The 20,591-nt window shown below is 36.9% G+C and overlaps 1 protein-coding gene across 1 annotated transcript in view; it reads left to right on the forward strand.

Annotated features, from left to right (window-relative positions):
- Positions 1-8,698, forward strand: part of FRK (fyn related Src family tyrosine kinase) — a 94,369-nt gene extending 85,671 nt beyond the window's left edge. Inside the window, exons 6-8 of the mRNA XM_059941988.1 lie at positions 6,343-6,524; positions 7,908-8,073; positions 8,456-8,698. Of these exons, the coding sequence (XP_059797971.1) occupies positions 6,343-6,524; positions 7,908-8,073; positions 8,456-8,664 (557 nt within the window). The 3' untranslated portion in view covers positions 8,665-8,698. The remainder of the gene's footprint in view (positions 1-6,342; positions 6,525-7,907; positions 8,074-8,455) is intronic.
- The last annotated feature ends 11,893 nt before the right edge of the window (positions 8,699-20,591 follow it).

A 20,591-nucleotide genomic window follows, 5' to 3' on the forward strand; every position in this document is an offset into this window, starting at 1 on the left:
CAGGGCTACCCTGAACCTAATACAGTTGGGACTTGTTTTGTTGTGCTTGGTATCAGCTTGCAAAGATACGCTTAGTATATTGCAAACTCCTTTGACATTGAGGATTTCTGTGGCTTGTTGATGTGTTTTACTCAGGGTTGAGCACGAACTCTGTCATCTTCTGGGTTGAACTATCAGGGTCAAGTTTACAAAGGCCTTCCTTTGCCCGGATACTTAGCAGCCAGGGGGAGTAATGAAGGCATGCTCATTACAGACAATCCCTTCCCAATCAAGAGGATTTGATTTCAGCAAAGTGATCTTAAAGTGTATCTGCCGCTCTGAAACATCCCATAATAATAAATATTATTAAGCTGAAATGCTCTTGAGTAATGGAACATAATTGAAAATATTTCCTTGCTGCAGATGTAAATTGTCACAAGTCTATGAACGTTTATATCAGTTTTGACATCTGGCTGCTGTATTAGAAGTGTGCTCTGAGGTTGTATGCAGTTCCTAGGCCACTGTACTTTTCAGGGCAGGAAATATGTTACTACTCAGTTTCCTTCACTATTGTGCCTGTCAGTGAAAACATTTTTATATCCACTGTAATAAGATTAGATGTTGTATTTGATAGCTGAAATAACACACATTTTTCTATAGAACCATCTTTGTAGTCCCTAAGCTTGGCTGAATCTCTTTTTGTAATAAATTTCTCCAAAATGGAAAAGGCTTGTCAAAAAACTTTAGCACTAAGGGTAATTGATGCCTGGTATTTCTTACTGAAGTTTAAAGAGGATAAATATCTGCATTTTTTAGTTTAGCTGGGCTTGTTTTCTTTCCAATAAATACTTATAGAGCATCTAATATATGTCAGTATATTTTCTTTGTTTTACAAATCAAGTCCTAGCATGTTGTTCATCATTCTCACAGACAGTTCAGTTAAGTGGATTGAAGCAGACAGGAATGTTTTCACTGAGATACCCTTTAACTGAACACAACTCCATAACTATTTGCTGTCTGCATGAATGGAAGTCTCTTCATAGCCCCTGACTTTGGGTGCTCAGGAGTGTAAGGTGGATTTTAGGGAGGCAGTACAGAATAAATTTATGACGCATGACATTTCAGCCTCCAACATATCCTGGATTTGAATCTCTACTCTATAAATTATTACCTGTTCCTCTGAGTGGTAGGAACCCCTATCAAACAGGGTAAAATACTTCCTATAGTTGTTCTGAGTATTAAATGAGGTGATTTACTGGAAAATCAACCATATGGGATAGTGGTAGGAGAGGAGCATATATATTTTAATTTTTTTTTTCCTCTAAAAAACACTATATAGCACTTACTGTGTGTCAGGAATTTTTCTAAGTCCTATACAAGTATTAATTTAGTTCATTCTTCTAACAACCTCATGAACTAAGTATTATTACTATCATCCCCATTTTGCAGTTGAAGAAGCTGAGGTATGGAGAGATTAAGTAACTTATTCAAAGTGGTTGAATGAGAATTCAAACCCAGGAAATCTGGCTCCATAGTCCATGCTTTTAACCATATACGTAGCACTGATATTATTCTCCTAATATCCACCTATTATTTATTGCTGCACGACAAATTACCCCAAAACTTAGTGGCTTAAAGCAGCAAACATTTATTATCTCACAGTTTCTGTGGTCAGGAATCCAGGTGCAGCTGAGCCGGGTCTTCTGGGTCAGGGTTTCTCACAAGGCTGCAGTCACGGTGTCAGCCGGGGTTCCAATCATCTTTATCCATTCATTTGTTGATGGACACTTAGGTTGCTTCCATATCATGGTTACTGTAAATAATGCTGCTATGAACTTTGAGGTGCATATATCTTTCGAATTAGTGTTTTTATTTTCTTCAGGTAAATACTCAGGAGTAGAACTGGTGGATCATGTGGCAGTTTTATTTTTAATATTTTGAGGAATCTTTATACTGTTTTCCATAGTGGCTGCACTAATTTAAATTCCCACCAACAAAACACTAGGGTTCCCTTTTCTCCACATCCTCACCAACACTGGTTATTTCTTGTCTTTTTTTTTTTTTTTTTTTTAATTTGTTTTTGGCTGTGTTGGGTCTTTGTTGCTGTGCGCGGGCTTTCTCTAGTTGCGGCGAGTCGGGGCTATTCTTTGTTGTGATGAGCGGGCTTCTTATTGCGGTGGCTTCTCTTGTTGAGGAGCACGGGCTCCAGGCGCCAGGCTTCAGGAGTTATGGCTCACGGTCTCAGTAGTTGTGGCGCACGGGCCTAGTTGCTCCGTGGCCTGTGGGATCTTCCCGGACCAGGGCTCGAACCCGTGTCCCCTGCATTGGCAGGCGGATTCCCAACCACTGCGCCACCAGGGAAGCCCCTATTTCTTGTCTTTTTGATGATAGCCATTCTTACAGGTGTGAGGTAATATCTCATGGTTTTGATTTGCATTTCTCTGATGATTAGTGATTTGAGCATCTTTTCATGTGCCTGTTGGCCATCTGTATGTCCTCTTTGGAAAAATGCCTATTCACGTCCTCTGCCCAATTTTTGATCAGATTGTTTATCTGTTTTTGATGTTGAGTTGTATGAATTCTTTATGTATTTTGGATATTAACGCCCTATTGGATATATCATTTGCAAATATCTTCTCCCATTCAGTAGACGGTCTTTCCATTTTATTGATGGTTTCCTTCATTGTGCAAAAGCCTTTTAGTTTGATTTTGTCCCATTTGTTTATTTTTGCTTTTGTTGCCCTTGCCTGAGGAGACAGATCCAAAAAAATATTGCTAAGACCAGTGTCAGAGAGATTACTGCCTATGTTTTCTTCTAGGAGTTTTGTGGTTTCAGGTCTTACATTTAAGTCTCTAACCCATTTTGAATTTATTTTTGTATATGAGAAAATGGTCGTTTCATTCTTTTACATGTAGTTGTCCAATTTTCCCAATGCTACTTATTGAAGAGACTTTCTTTTCCCCATTATATATTCTTGCCTCCTTTGTTGTAGATAATTGACCAGGTGAGCATGAGTTTATTTATGGACTCTTTATTCTGTTCCATTGAGCTATGTGTCTGTTTTTGTGCCAGTACCATACTGCTTTGATCACTATAGCTTTGTCAGAAGTCAGGGAGTGTGATACCTCCAGTTTTATTTTTCTTTCTCAAGATTGCTTTGGCTATTCAGGGTCCTTTGTGGTTCCATACAAATTTTAGGATTATTTGTTCTAGCTCTGTCGGTATTTTGTGAGTATTTTGATAGGGATTGCATTGAATGTGTAGATTGCTTTGGGTAGTTAAAATGGACATTTTAACAATATTAGTTCTTCCAATCCATGAACACATAACATCTTTCCATTCATTTGTATTCATTTGTATCATCTTCACTTTTTTTCATCAATGTCTTACAATTTTCAGAGTACAGGTCTTTTACCTCCTCGGTTAAATTTATTTCTAGGTATTTTATTCTTTTTATTTGCTTGTATATGGGATTGTTTTATTGTTTTGTCTCTCTGATAGTTCATTATTAGTGTATAGAAATACAACAGATTTCTGTATCTTAATTTTGTATCCTAAAATTTTACTGAATTCATTTATTCTAATAATAAATGAATCTTATTTATTATTGGGATTTTCTGTATATGGTATCATGTCATCTGCCAATAGTAAAAGTTTGACTTCTTCTCTTCCAATCTGAATGCCTTTTATTTCTTTCTCTTGTTGATTGCTCTGGCTAGGACTTCCAATACTACGTTAAATAGAAGTGGTGAGAGTGGGCATCCTTGCCTTATTCTGGATCTTAGAGGAAAAGCTTTCAGCTTTTCACTATTGAGTATGATGTTACCTGCAAGTTTGTCATAAATGGCCTTTATTACTCAGAGCCTATTTAAATATGCTGCTTGCATTAAAAAAACACACACACTCACACACAAACTGTGCTTAGGTCTTTCCCATTTGAAAACTTCCCTTGACTCCATTTATTTCATTTTTTTAACTGTAAAAGATGACATACATGTAGAAAGGACATGCATGATTTACGTCCTTTCTACATATATATTTATCATGTAATTATGAAGTGAGCAAGTAAACAACTGTGTAGCCACTATGCAAATCAAGAATGACAACATAACCAGCAGCCCAGAAACTCCTCTACTACCTTATCAATGACAATCCCTCACTATCAGGAACTTCATGATAATTGCTTTCCCTTCCTTGACTTACATTTTTCTCTGCTAGCTTCTTCTTGTCTTCCCTTCTTGACTAGGTTTTTGGAAATTGATATCTCCTCTTGCTATCTCCACATCCTCAGCTCCCCTTCAGCCCTTAACCCTTTATACTGCATCTCCAGCAAGACTCTCTTCCTGCAACCAGTGTTTCCAGTGACTTCTTAATTATTATATTTTAGAAATGCTTTTTAGTTCTTATCTTGCTGGACTTATTTGACAATGGTGGTGATTTCTCTACTCAAACCTTTGACTGTTAGGATGTTCTCTTCTGGTTCTTCTCTCATTCTTTAGGCTGATTCATCTCAGTTTTCTTGCAGGTTTATTTTATTTTATTTATTTATTTATTTATTTTAAAGAGTGGTTTTTAATTTTATTTATTTATTTATTTATGGCTGTGTTGGGTCTTCATCTCTGTGCGAGAACTTTCTCTAGTTGTAGCAAGTGGGGGCCACTCTTCATCACGGTGCGCAGGCCTCTCACTATCGCGGCCTCTCTTGTTACGGAGCACAGGCTCCAGACGCGCAGGCTCAGCAATTGTGGCTCACGGACCTAGTCGCTCTGCGGCATGTGGAATCTTCCCAGACCAGGGCTCGAACCCGTGTCCCCTGCATTGGCAGGCAGATTCTCAACCACTGCGCTACCAGGGAAGCCCCCTGCAGGTTTATTTTTATATGTGCACTGTAAATGTTGGCATTTCTCATGATTCTATCACTTTCTAGCAATCTTACCCACTTTTAATGTTTAACTCTTGCTCCTAAACAATGACTGTTAAATCCATATTTCTAGCTGCATGCTTTCCTCTGAGCTTCAGAACCATATGCTTGTCTTCTTTTAGACATTTCCTCTTGGGTAATCCTTATGCATCTCTAGCTTAACAAATCTTAAACTGTTTAATTCTGATCAGGCAGAAGCAATGATAGATAATAAGAACAGGTAGGCTTTACTGAGTTCTTCTTAGGTGCCAGGTACTGTTTTAAGTGCTTTACATGTACTAACTCATTTAATTCTCATTTTAACAAATAAAACCACAAGGTTATGATAATTATTGTTGTATATATGGAGAAACTAAGACACAGGAGTGTTAAGCAGCTTGCCCAAAGTCAGGAAGAAACATAAGGCAGAGCCCTGATTCAAATTCTGGCACTCTAGCTTCAAACCAATCTTCCTCACTCCTGTACTGTAGTTGCTCAAGTCAGGAATTGCGTCTGGGACTCTTGACCATAAATTCAATGCATTTTTGGTAATATTTGGCTTATTCAGATAGGGATAATGATAATTTGGATTTATATGAGACCTCTTCAGTTCTCCAGAAATTTGAAGACATCTACCAACAGTATGGCAGCTAAACACTTATCCAGGGATGGCTGACCCCATTTCACAAAGTCACCACAAAATAATACTAATCTCTCTAGTAATGATCAAACTGACTCTACTACATAAATTTCCTATACTTAGTTATATAGAATCTGCAGGAGGAGAAACTATGTCTACAAAAGGTATATCATGCCTATACCTTCATATCTCTCTTCATAGAGAGATGAGCAACCTATTCTAAGAATAACAGGCTAAGAAAGGAAAATTTAATGCATGCATCAAGCTTAATGGAGTACAAATGTAATATACACAGTTTATAACTACATATATAGAGCCTTCATTATTTTGTGAGCTAGTTTTTAAGAACAATATGATGGAAGAATGAGAACTTTTCATTGGTTCAGCCATGCAAATTAGTATTATTTTTAGGTTTAAAGACTAAAACAACTATGAAATGTTTCAAAGAAATCCAGAGGCAACCAAGTAACAATTTCCATGAAGAGATGAGTCAGTGACATGTGGTATTAAAAATGGCAATACCTGGACTCTTTTAGATATTTATAGCTGTGTTTGGATCATGTGGTACTGTTGCTCCTTTCTCCCAATAATGCTCATTTAGGGAAAGGAGGGCCTCAGCTTTGAAATGTGTTTGAGCTCTGAAAATTGTTGCCTCATTAACCCTTCACAGGGAATGGAACGGTTTGTACTTGTTATATTTATTTTCTCTCAGTGCTATGGCACTTAATCCCACTGATAGCTCATTCATCAAAATTCTTAGAATTTGCTTCAATAGTTCAAATGTTCTCCAAAGTGAATCTCTTATTTTCTCTTTTTACCTAGATGATGCTGGATCAAAAATCCATCTGACGCAACAGGTAGACATGGCAGCCCAGGTTGCTTCTGGAATGGCCTATCTGGAGTCCCAGAACTACATCCATAGAGATCTGGCTGCCAGAAATGTCCTTGTTGGTGAACATAGTATCTACAAAGTGGCAGATTTTGGACTTGCAAGAGTTTTTAAGGTAGATTTGGCTTTGTTTTAATTAGTTAGTAATGGGTCAAAAGGCTAGACCAGTATACTAATAGATTTACTGTTATTTTTCGACATATTTCTCCAAGTTCTATTGGTCCATAGACCATTTCAGGATCCCAGGGCTCTACAGACAAACTACTTCTTATTTCTATTTCTTCACCAAAGAGAAAGAAACAGAAAAAAACGATGATCAACCAGATGGGAAAGTATGTAATTAAGTTTGCAGTTGAATAAACGATCAGTTTTTCAGTACCAGTAGCCTCTGTTTGTCTGCCTCTGTTTCCCTTAAAAAAGGCAGCACACTTTGTACAGAGTTACCCTACCCGTTGTTGCTCACTTTATGCCAGACTAATATGCATGCTGCCAAAATTCTTCAGCAAACATTGGCTTTTAAAATCCTGCCACCTCCGCTCCCATTTTATGACATTAGGCCAAAAGACACTAATATAGGAGATATAATGTTAGGTGTTTTTATCTGAATTTAATTTTTTATTTCTGCATTGTATCGTAAAAATATGAGTGTGGGGCATGAAACACAAGTAAATGATTCTCTTTTGATCTTTATGAATTTATCATCTTTTCTCTTTGTAAATTAATTAGATCCCCAGTGAGTTGATATATTAATTTAAATCATTTGGATCCTACTTTTCAGTATTAGAAAATGGTTACATGGTAATTATCAATGTTAGTGGCTCTTCAATACCAGCAGTAAATCAGAAAACAGGCTTTGCTTTCACTTTCTATATTTGCTAAAGACCAGGTGTAAAGCCAGTGTCATCACAGATGAATTTCCCGTATGTATTACAGTGCTCCTTGCAGTGCTACTTTTAGCACATAGTAGGCCCTCAAGTAATATTTCATTAATGAATTCCCGCAGATTATTCAGTCTTGTGTGTCAGATTTGGAATTTGCTACTGTAATTATCATTTGAACTAAACTCATTTTTTTTTTTAATTATTTAATTTATTTATTTATTTATTTATTTATTGGCTGTGTTGGGTCTTCGTTTCTGTGCGAGGGCTTTCTCTAGTTGTGGTGAGCGGGGGCCACTCTTCATCGCGGTGCGCGGGCCTCTCCCTATCGCGGCCTCTCTTGTTACGGAGCACAGGCTCCAGACGCGCAGGCTCAGTAGCTGTGGCTCACGGGCTTAGTTGCTCTGCGGCATGTGGGATCTTCCCAGACCAGGGCTCGAACCCGTGTCCCCTGCATTGGCAGGCAGACTCTCAACCACTGCGCCACCAGGGAAGCCCTGGACTAAACTCATTTTGAATCTTGTCCCTCTAAATTTTAATGCAAAGCAAGTTACAGATGAATGAGGGTGACCAAAAAAAACCCCACTTTAACTTAGCTTGATTCCTTAATGCATTAACAGGTAGATAATGAAGACATCTATGAATCTAAACACGAAATAAAGCTGCCGGTGAAGTGGACTGCGCCTGAAGCCATTCGTACTAATAAATTCAGCATTAAGTCTGATGTGTGGTCATTTGGAATCCTTCTTTATGAAATCATTACTTATGGCAAAATGCCTTATAGTGGTGAGTAATTAATTCTGAAGTGGGCCTTTCTGCTGCAGGTCACTTACTTAGGTGTGACTTTAACTGCTTTGCCCAGACTTAGAGGGCAGAGTTATGAGGCTGACCACACCATGTGCCTGTGGGAGCATAACAGATAAAATTTGATGATGATGATTTGCATTAATGAGGTGGTTTATTGCCTCCTTCTCCTTTGCTCTTGAACTGCAGTCTTATAGACATTACTTGCTGCAGGATTTAGTTTAGTCTCTGCAGCCTGGGAAGGTAGACTTCATAGTTTCTCTGGGGAAGTCAATTTGCTTTGTCCTCTAGAGTGTCAGTATCTATGAATTTAAGACTCTGATTTCCAACTTGTTTTTTGTTGGTTCCATTTTATATTTTTTAGGTTTGACAGGTGCTCAGGTAATCCAGATGTTGGGTCAAAACTATAGACTCCCTCAACCATCTAACTGTCCATTGCAATTCTACAACATCATGTCGGAGTGCTGGAATGCAGAGCCTAAGGACCGGCCAACATTTGAGACACTGCATTGGAAATTTGAAGATTATTTTGAAACAGGGTCTTCATATTCAGATACAAATAACTTTGCATGATGAACACTGAAGAACATCAAATAATGAAGTAGCAATAGAGTTCAATAATCAGTTCAGAAATACAATCATATTAACCAACTGTAAAAATAAATTTATCTTGACGTATTCAAGTGATAAGGTAAATTTGGCCATATAATACAAAAAAGATTATATGCGCATTTTATCAACTGGGCAATACTGCAGGACAGTCTAAGATGAAATATCATCTCCCCACTGCCTGGCAAAATCAAATGCACTACACAAAGTTATTTTTCTTCTTAAAAGAGACACATTTCTATTTATTGTTTGAAATGCTGTTCAAGAGGATCAACAGATGATAGCGAATTTTTACTCAGTGACTGTTGTAGCATTTTCCTGTTTACTGATTAAGGTGGTTATTCATTATTCCTCGGATTGCTGAATCCCATCAGGCTGTTGTTATGAAGGAATTTGATTGCTTTGCTGCACAGCAGGACCTGTGCTTTGAGACTTTTTTTTCTCTTTTAAAATATCCTGGAACTACAATGATCGCAAAGACATGTTAAATGACTTGATTGTACTTGGAGTAATTGCACATATTTTTTTCCTATGCATAAAAAAATGAAGCAGCTGTTGAGAAATAGAATTAAAATCTGTCTCATTTTGTAGAAGGAAATGATGGAATTTTTCTCTACCTCGGTATGTGTCATCTGAGATTCATCTACATTAGTTTTAATCCCTTAATGCTAAGAATCAGCTTGCAAAGCTGATGAGTTATTATCTTGGAAATATGCAAGAAACATCTAATAGCCTGCCAGATCTGAGAAATAAGTATCAAAATAGTTTAGGAAAATGAGAGGAGAGCAGTAGGATTGCTAAGGCCTGGTGTTTCTGAATAATTTTTAAAATGTACCTTTGGTATATAGGCTACAAAACAGGCCAAACTCTGTTTCAGATCTAGAGAGTAGGAATAAGGAATAATAAGGTTTCATAACGTTGGTTATGAAACTGTATTTTTTGTCTGATAGGACAAGAGGGTTTTTACTCATCTTAAGTTTTCATTAACCTTTGTAAGAATGTTATTTCTTCTTAAGCAATGGGTGTATCAAGTTCTGTGCCTCATTAGATGATTAGGGAGAGCTCTCAAAGGGGGTTTCAAAATCAAATATATATTCAAAGATCTTCTAATGTAAAGCAATATGAATGAAAAAATTCATAAGAAAATTTTGAGTATATTGAGAATATTTTGAGTATCTTCTTTCATCTTTCTTTAAAGGGGAAGAAGAGCATTTCTAAGCGGTTACAGAAACCTCAACACAAAGTAGATTAAGCACTAAGTAAATCTGTATACTCTGTAACTGGAAGACAGAAGTTGTTAAAAAGGAGACAACAGGCCCCAAATGGAGTCATTTGTGCTAAGCCCCATATCAGCAAACCAAGACTTAATACTTAAACTAATTGCAGTTTCAGCATTTCCCAGAAATGTAATCTTTAACCAGTCAACCTGGAATTACCTGGCCAGCATGATAGACCCCTTCCATCCCACTTAGGAGGGCAGGAGGGCGACCTTGTCAGAAACAATGCATTATTTGCTAATGATGTTCTTTTCCCACCCCCTTTCTGCTTTTAAAAACCCTTGCTTTTCTACAGCATGGCCGAGCTCCTTTCTGTTTGTTAAATGGGATGCTGCCCAATTCACGAATCACTGAATAAAGCCAATTTGATCTTTAAATTTACTCAGTTGAATTTTTGTTATTTAACAAGATAGAGAGGACTCCATGCACAATACCATTAACAATTCAATGATCCAAAGTCCTTTCCCAACCTTCCCTCCAGCCATCAGCATTGTCCTCATTCCTCATTCCTATGGTCACAGATGGCTCTCAGAACAAACTGGGGTTCCCTCTTCTCTTCACCCAGCAGGAGAAAATGGAAAGCCTCTCTCTTTGCATTTTCAGCTTACATAAAAGTCATTCTTTTTCTTTTTTTTTTTTTTTTAAATTTTATTTATTTATTTTTTTTTTTAAAGATTTTTAAAATTTTATTTCTTTAATTGAAGTGTAGCTGATTTACAATGTTGTGTTAGTTTCAGGTGTACAGCAAAGTGATTCAGTTATACAGTATACATGTATATATATTCTTTTTTTGTTTGTTTGTTCTTTTAGTTCTAAAATTTTTTTTTTCACACACACACACACACTGTATTTTATTTTTACAAGAGATAAATAGACTGACACCAAGCATTGTATATGGATGACCACAACAAAAGCAACAATGATTGCAATTACCAAACATGAAACACACTCATACTATGTCATAATATTGACATTCAGTCCAGTAATCCTCCACTGCAACAGCTCCTTTACTTTGCAGTGAAAATTGATTTGTATATTCTTTGCCTCTGAGTGCTTGTGGGATTTTGTTTTTTTTAATTCAGACAGAAAGTCACAAAAATTATACTCATCCTCATCAGTTCACTCAGTCCCATGTAATTAATTTTTTTTTTTATCTTGATCTTTTGTTAGCACTTTTATGAGTTCATCAGTTTTTCATTAGAGTTCTGAAAATGCTTATTCATTCAGTTCAGCAGTACAGTCAGTTACCAGAAACCTGTACTTGTCAGAGTCTTTTCCATGAATTTCTTGAAGATGAAACCCTTTTATAGGAACATATTTGCAAAATCATCAGAGTACACCCAGAACTGTCTGTAAATGACAAAAGACTTAAAAATGACCATGGTTAAAGATTTGATGAAAGTTCATAATAATGCAGTTGACAAGAAAATTAGTTATTTCTGAGATATACATTTTAAAGTAATAACTAGGATTATTACTTATAACATTATACCAGAACATATAAGATTTTTAGAAATTTCATGTAATGTCTGAAACATTTATATTAACATATTTCCATACATATTTCCATACAAATACAAATATAAGATTTTTAGAAATTTCATGTAATGTCTGAAACATTTATATTAACATATTTCCATACAAATAACCCAATGAAAGTTTAGTATTAGTTGTTTTGTTTGTTTTTTTATACTGCAGATTCTTATTAGGCATCAATTTTATACACATCAGTGTATACATGTCAATCCCAATCGCCCAATTCAGCACACCACCATCCCCACCCCACCGCAGTTTTCCCCCCTTGGTGTCCATATGTCCATTCTCTACATCTGTGTCTCAACTTCTGCCCTGCAAACTGGCTCATCTGTACCATTTTTCTAGGTTCCACATACATGCATTAATATACGATATTTGTTTTTCTCTTTCTGACTTACTTCACTCTGTATGACAGTCTCTAGATCCATCCACGTCTCAACAAATGACTCAATTTCGTTCCTTTTTATGGCTGAGTAATATTCCATTGTATATATGTACCACAACTTCTTTATCCATTCGTCTGTTGATGGGCATTTAGGTTGCTTCCATGACCTGGCTATTGTAAATAGTGCTGCAATGAACATTCGGGTGCATGTGTCTTTTTGAATTACGGTTTTCTCTGGGTATATGCCCAGTAGTGGGATTGCTGGGTCATATGGTAATTCTATTTTTAGTTTTTTAAGGAACCTCCATATTGTTCTCCATAGTGGCTGTATCAATTTACATTCCCACCAACAGTGCAAGAGGTTTCCCTTTTCTCCACACCCTCTCCAGCATTTGTTGTTTGTAGATTTTCTGATGATGCCCATTCTAACAGGAGTGAGGTGATACCTCATTGTAGTTTTGATTTGCATTTCTCTAATAATTAGTGATGTTGAGCATCTTTTCATGTGCTTTGTGGCCGTCTGTATATCTTCTTTGGAGAAATGTCTATTTAGGTCTTCCGCCCATTTTTGAATTGGGGTGTTTGTTTCTTTAATATTGAGCTGAATGAGCTGTTTATATATTTTGGAGATTAATCCTTTGTCCGTTGATTCATTTGCAAATATTTTCTCCCATTCTGAGGGTTGTCTTTTCGTCTTGTTTATGGTTTCCTTTGCTGTGCAAAAGCTTTGAAGTTTCATTAGGTCCCACTTGTTTATTTTTGTTTTTATTTCCATTACTCTAGGAGGTGGATCAAAAAAGATCTTGCTGTGATTTATGTCAAAGAGTGTTCTTCCTATGTTTTCCTCTAAGAGTTTTATAGTGTCCAGTCTTATATTTAGGTCTCTAATCCATTTTGAGTTTATTTTTGTGTATGGTGTTAGGGAGTATTCTAATTTCATTCTTTTCCATGTAGCTATCCAGTTTCCCCAGCACCACTTATTGAAGAGACTGTCTTTTCTCCATTGTATATCTTTGCCTCCTTTGTCATAGATTAGTTGACCATAGGTGCGTGGGTTAATCTCTGGGCTTTCTATCTTGTTCCATTGATCTATGTTTCTGTTTTTGTGCCAGTACCATATTGTCTTGATTACTGTAGCTTTGTAGTATAGTCTGAAGTCAGGGAGTCTGATTCCTCCAGCTCCATTTTTTTCCCTCAAGACTGCTTTGGCTATTCGGGGTCTTTTGTGTCTCCATACAAATTTTAAGATGATTTGTTCTAGCTCCGTAAAAAATGCCATTGGTAATTTGATAGGGATTGCATTGAATCTGTAGATTGCTTTGGGTAGTATACTCATTTTCACAATGTTGGTTCTTCCAATCCAAGAACATGGTATATCTCTCCATCTGTTGGTATCATCTTTAATTTCTTTCATCAGTGTCTTATAGTTTTCTGCATACAGGTCTTTTGTCTCCCTCGGTAGGTTTATTCCTAGGTATTTTATTCTTTTTGTTGCAATGGTAAATGGGAGTGTTTCCATAATTTCTCTTTCAGATTTTTCATCATTAGTGTATAGGAATGCAAGAGATTTCTGTGCATTAATTTTGTATCCTGCAACTTTACCATATCCATTAATTAGCTCTAGCAGTTTTCTGGTGGCAGTTTTAGGATTCTCTATGTATAGTATCATGTCATCCGCAAACAGTGACAGTTTTACTTCTTCTTTTCCAATTTGTATTCCTTTTATTTCTTTTTCTTCTCTGATTGCCGTGGCTAGGACTTCCAGAACTATGTTGAATAATAGTGGTGAGAGTAGACATCCTTGTCTCGTTCCTGATCTTAGAGGAAATGCTTTCAGTTTTTCACCATTGAGAATGATGTTTGCTGTGGGTTTGTCATATATGGCCTTTATTATGTTGAGCAAAGTTCCCTCTATGCCCACTTTCTGGAGAGTTTTTATCAGAAATGGGTGTTGAATTTTGTCAAAAGCTTTTTCTGCATCTATTGAGATGATCATATGGTTTTTATTCTTCAATTTGTTAATATGGTGTATCACATTGATTGATTTGCGTATATTGAAGAATCCTTGCATCTCTGGGATAAATCCCACTTGATTGTGGTGTATGATCCTTTTAATGTGTTGTTGGATTCTGTTTGCTAGTATTTTGTTGAGGATTTTTGCATCTATATTCATCAGTGATATTGGTCTGTAATTTTCTTTTTTTGTAGTGTCTTTGTCTGGTTTTGGTATCAGGGTGATGGTGGCCTCATAGAATGTGTTTGGGAGTGTTCCTTCCTCTGCAATTTTTTTGGAAGAGTCAAAGTCCTGTCAAAGTCCTGCAATCAATTCCCACTAGGCTTCAAAGTCTGATTCTCTAGGAATTCCTCCTCCCGTTTCCGGACCCCCAGGTTGGGAAGCCTGACGTGGGGCTCAGAACCTTCACTCCAGTGGGTGGACTTCTGTGGTATAAGTGTTCGCCAGTCTCTGAGTCACCCACCCAGCAGTTATGGGATTTGATTTTACTCTGATTGCGCCCCTCCTACCGTCTCACTGTGGCTTCTCCTCTGTCCTTGGACGTGGGATATCCTCCTTGGTGAAGTCCAGGGTCATCCTGTCAATGATTGTCCAGCAGCCAGTTGTGATTCTGGCGCTCTCGCAAGAGGGAGTGAGAGCACGTCCTTCTACTCCGCCATCTTGGTTAATACTCTCATCATTCTTTTTCTGTTCAGGCAAACTGGGGTCATGTGCCTAACCCTAGACCAATAATAGACTCCTATGTGCTGACTGAGAATAAATTCTGCCACACTGAAGCTGGGAATATGGTTACCTTTTCTGGAGACAGGTTGGGAGATTGGCTTATCTGAATAAAATTAGAGAAGATTGGATCCTGGGTAGGTGTCTATTAAGGAGATAGTCCCCTGAGATGAAGTATCTATACTATACATATAAAATAGGTGTATGTATGTGTATATACACTTAAACTTTTTTGAAACTAAAATGGATCATATGGAGCTAACAATTATAGAGCCCCTTGATTCCTTTATGAACAGCAAATATTTGTAAGGTAAGGTCAACACTAATCTTTCTAATTAGTTGACTATGTATAGGACGAATTCAATTATTTATTTAAAGTCATAGAATCTAATGCAAAGAGCAAATTATAAATAACCAGTTATTAAAAATTAAAGGAAAATAGCTCATTGTCTTTGAGTTTATTTCTTGGAGTTCAGTCCTGCTTGAACATATACAGAAATGAATTAAAATATTCCCATTTCATTGTGAAAATTCAACTACTATATAATTTACTTTTTTTGTAGCAGCTAATAACAATAAATTTTTTAGTAAGATCTGATTTTGAAATGTAAAAAGAAGGTTATCCTTTCTTGTTTTTATACTACCTGAAACCCGTTTGACTTACCACATTTGATTCTTGGAGATATTTATGTTCAAGTTGCTGTCAAAGCAATCTATTATTCTTGTTTTTACCTGATGGATCATAGAGAAAAATAATGGATTCAGTTACGAGAAGCAGGAATAGATTTTTTTTTAACTGACATAAATTTCTTTCCCTGTATAGAATAAAAGGATTAGGAAAAGGTAAGTTGAATTTTCCTACAACGAGCCAGGTCTTGTTAAATTTACGTCCCCTAAATTGTAGCAAAGCACTTTCTATGTAATGTTTTATTTATGTAATTCAGTTATTTGGAGGTGGTGGTGAGGGATGTGAGTACATCATTTTCTGTGGTATTTCAAATCTCTTTTGACAAAAACCTAAGAATTTTTACAATAGAAAAAAATTCAAAATTCCATTAAGGCTCTTTTAAGAAGGTTATGAAGGAAATAGCTTTACATTGTCTAAGGTCAAAAGAGACACAGAGTACAACTTCTAATAGTTTTGAAAACTGAATATTGTGTCATCAAAAACAAAGATAAAGTCTAAGTGACCAGCAATCTGCAAAATGGGCTGTGGCAATGGGTCGTCTTAAAGGACACCGAAGAACAAGACATTGGGAAATATCAGGCTGGGCACATTCACTCACACATTTTGCTCACAATGTGTGTCTGCATGGATGACTGAACTATAGGGGGCCCAAACTCTTTACATTCTCTGATGGCCCGATGGGAACCATTGCCCCTGGAAGGATGCCGACTGTCACCCAGCTGGTGTTTCCTGGAGGAAGCAGGGCTCAGCTGGTGATCCAAGGCTTTGCCAAGCATCTGCCCTATCTGAAATACTGTTTTTCATGGTGTACTTGAGCATATGGTTTCTGGTCCAAATGGCCTGGTTGGTAGTGTGTTTTGTGCTGACTTTTCAGGACTCTTTGCAAAGATATATTATGTGAATTACAATGGTGATACTTTGGATACTTATTCAGATTGTGTGAAAGGCTACTTTAAAAAAAGTAAATGAGGCTTTTACACATGGGTATTGGAATTGCCAGTGGGTTCATCTGGAAATGTTCAGTGCTTGTATTTCCTGGCATCATTACAGAGAAGTTTTGATCTATAATCTTCAACATGATTCCAAAATTCCATGGAGTAGGCTAAAAAAAAAGAAAAAAAAAAGCTGGAAAGTTTGATGGAGAATACTTACAAATCTTTTAAATCCATGACCCTTGAAATATTTTAATTTTCACAGTGTCATCTTTTCACTGCCTACATTGCCCCATTAAACTCCTTCAGATTTTCCTTTTTTATATTAAGGAACTGATAGTAAAACTCTTAAATTATTTATTATATTTAGAAATGAACTGGAGAATAAAAATAGTGTACAACCCTGAATCTCAGAGCCTTTAACAAGTTTAGCTTCAATCTGCACTCAGATGACACTATCTACATAGGAGTTATAAGATTAAGTTATAAGGAAAGAGACACCCAATTATTTCCATTTACACTTCTTGCTTGGGTGGTTAATCTATTAGTCATCTAAAGCAACTGACTGCAATGTAACATCTTTTTCATCCTCATAGAAAATAATCAGCTCTTCCAGAAAAGGGTAGCAAATCTCGAACATGCCTTGAGTATCTAGTTAAATGTATTGCTGTACAGGAGATTCACATCATATAATATAATAACCATGGACTCGTATGTTAGGGGAAAATGGTTAAAAGCAACTAAAAGCGCTTGGTTTGGAAGAAGCTAAATATTGTCTAGTAATAATTTTTTGAAATTTTAGAATAGAGGCTTTAATTGTACTATTTGTGAAGGATAAAATTGCTTGATATTAGCCAAATTATGTTTAATTTTTATGGCCTACACAATTTCAGGATAAAAGATATGATAGCTTTTAATCATTTTTCAAAATCTACATTTAATTATAGATTCAGAAAGTGGGAAACAAAGCAGATTAGCCAGATTAATATATTTTAAAGGTACCTCAGTGAGATTTTTGTCTCTAAAAAATGTGTATTTCTATATTGTACTCTTTAATAATATTTATTAGGTACAATTACATATGAATGTATTACCCGTGCTTAATTTATATGTGTAACAAAAAGGATAAAAAAGACCTCTTTTAATTGTACCACTTGTTATACTGCTATTACTTACTTTGGTTCAAATGCAAGTATTTAATTTTTAAAAAATTTTTATTTCTGTGTTCTTTAAAATACTAAGGTAAAGGCTTTTCTTGAAAATATATTTTACCTTAAGTGTTCTCTTTTCATTCACACTGGGTTTGTTTATTATGCTAGTTATTTCAAACTGATTATTTTTAACTTGACTTTTAAAAGTTGACTTTATTGTTTCAGAGGTCAAGTTAGTTGTGAATCCACTACATAAATTTAATGTATTTCATAGCAAGTAAAATGTTTCCTCAGTTGACTATATTAAAAGAATTTACATTTGTATGATGGGGAAAGTCTGTGAATCCTGGGAATATGGTCTTGCTTATGTCACATATTCACTAAAGGTTGGCTACTTTTTTTTTTTTTTTTAATTTTTTAAAAACTTTTTATTTATTTATTTATTTATTTATTTTTGGCTGTGTTGGGTCTTCGTTTCTGTGCGAGGGCTTTCTCTAGTTGCAGCAAGCGGGGACCACTCTTCATCGCAGTGCGCGGGCCTCTCACTATCATGGCCTCTCTTGTTGCAGAGCACAGGCTCCAGACGCGCAGGCTCAGTAGTTGTGGCTCACGGGCCTAGTTGCTCCGTGGCATGTGGGATCTTCCCAGACCAGGGCTCGAACCCGTGTCCCCTGCATTGGCAGGCAGATTCTCAACCACTGCGCCATCAGGGAAGCCCAAGGTTGGCTACTTTATATCACCTTTCTCAGAAACCCAAGCAAATGGAGAAACTACCAGCTCTTAAGTTGTTGGTTGCTCTGGCAGTGGGAATGAGAGTGCTGGTGGGTCTCAGGTTGGCAATTAAATCCTTCGGCTTACAACTCATTGGCCACAATCACAGGGCTTCACCCAGACACAAGGAGTGCTGGATGTGCAATCCTACCATGTACCCAGATATAGGGCACCAGAGATACTCAGTAAATAGCACTAACACTATCATACTGCATTAACACGTCAAGTAAGTTTTAAGAGATATTGTGTGGTGGAAGGCCATGTATACTCATTTATCCATTTCTTTTCCTTAATTATTTTATTCACTTATTCAGCAAACATATTTTGATTACCTATAAGTAGCAGACATTGGGCTAGATGCTTAGATAAAATTGTGAACACGAGAGAAATAGACCCTGCTTTCCTAAGTTTACAATCTATCAAGAGAGGCAGATTGGGGTATGTGAATCTCAACTCATAAACCTATAAGCACAATTTTACTTTCTCATTTTCTTCCTAAGAATTAACATTGTCTGCAAGCTGCTACCCAGTATTCATTCTCTCCTTGCTCCTTAATAGCAGAACCTGTTTTCTTGGATCCCAGCTAAAAGATCACATTTCTTAGCCTCTTTTGCAGCTAGGGGTGCCTAGGAGATGTAAGAGAAAGTTGTTTGGCAAGACTTCTAGGAGTGTGTGAAGTGAGGGAGAAAGACACAAATTAGGGCTAGCCAGTCAGGTATGGGGGAGGCTGTGTAGTCCTGGTTAGTCATCTTAATCTTCCTGGACAGACATTGATAGCCTTTAAATCGGTAGCATAATCAAATTTGAACTTTTAAAATATTTTCATAATGTATGGAGAATGGATATGGGGAGACAATCTAGGAAGACTGATTGGGGGAGCGATGATAGTGGGTCAGGTGAGTGGATGGCAGGAGACAGAGAAAACAATGAACACACGTGAGACACCGGAGGTAGAACCAGCAGCATTTGATAACTGTTTGGTTATGTGGATGGGGAATAGTTAGGTATCAAGGATGACCTCACATGTCCTCTAGGGGAAACTAGATACGACATAACAGAAAAGAAGCAGGTGAGGGAGACGATGATCATTGGAGCTAATTAGCTGATCAGTTGTCATGACATCCAACTTGAGATGTTAAGGAGTTGAGTCTTTGTACCTGGAGCCTAGAAGTGAAGTACGAAGCCAACTGTAAATTTGGGAGGAGTTGGCATAAGAAAATCACGTAAGGGAAGGGGACCACTGAAGGAGAGAATGGAGAATGAGGAACATGAAGGGTTCAGCATTAGTCCCTGAGGAGATGGGACATTTAAATTTGGGTGGAGAAGAAGAAGCCAGAGAAGTGGATGAAAAATCAGGAGTGTTTTCACAGAAGCTAAGAATTAAGGAACAGACAATTGTATTGCATGTTAAGGACAGGTCAAAGACCTTGGAAAGTGAAGGTTTTCCACTAGCTTTTAGCAACTTGGCGGTTCTGAGGAAGTGCATTTTCACTGGAGAAATGGGATCAAAAGTGAGACTGTAGTGGGCTGAGGCAGAAGCGAGAGATGAGTGGGGGACAACGCCTATGGCCCTGGCAGTCTTTCCCCATGTGTGGTCGTGAATGTAAGAGAGAGGCAGCAGCTCACCGTGAATATGGGATTCGGGAGGCGGGAGGGTGTGTTTCTAAGAATCAGGGAGACGACATCTTGTTTGCATGCCGTTAGGATGGTTGTTGGAATTTATTTTAGCAGGAGTAGAGTACATAGTGTAGGAACAAATAAATCTGAAAGAACAACTGCTGTCTTGCTCACTGAATTTGTATGAATTTTATAATATGAATATTTCGTTGTTAAACGAAATATCTTTGCCTTAGGGGAACTAAGGCCTGGAACCTACAAAAACATGTTTTGAACTAATACGTCTCTGTTCCAGGACCATTTAGTTTTAATGAAAATTTCATGGGGAAATTTTCCTACCTGTTTGTTCAAGATTGATCTAGTTTCCTAATATTCTGTGAGTAGATAGGTGGCTTTTCTTTGGAAACGTAAGTTTTATCTGGATTAGAGAAACAGGGCAAAAAAAAAAAAAAAAAAAAAAGAATTCAAGTAATTCCAACTAAAGTATCTATTCATTTTCCTTCAATATGGATGTCAGGTCTAATTGTTCAAAATGAAACAATATGACTTATTGCAGATGAATTATGAAATCCATTTAAGAGCATGTTAAAATAGTGTCAACGAGGTGATAAGAAAGCTGGAGTTTTAATATTTCAGGGAGAAGACATATGAACCACCTCAAAGAATATAATTATAAGAAAGAATAAAAGGGAAAAAGAAAGGAAAATAAAGCAAAGAAAGGCAAAGCTATTTTAAGAAAACATATCATCAAAGTCTTAGGAGAAATTGTTCTTCCTTTATTTGGTTAATCGGCTTATGAA

This window comes from Balaenoptera ricei, chromosome 12 (genome assembly GCF_028023285.1).
Source record: "Balaenoptera ricei isolate mBalRic1 chromosome 12, mBalRic1.hap2, whole genome shotgun sequence".
In the NCBI taxonomy this organism is placed as follows: Eukaryota; Metazoa; Chordata; class Mammalia; order Artiodactyla; family Balaenopteridae; genus Balaenoptera; species Balaenoptera ricei.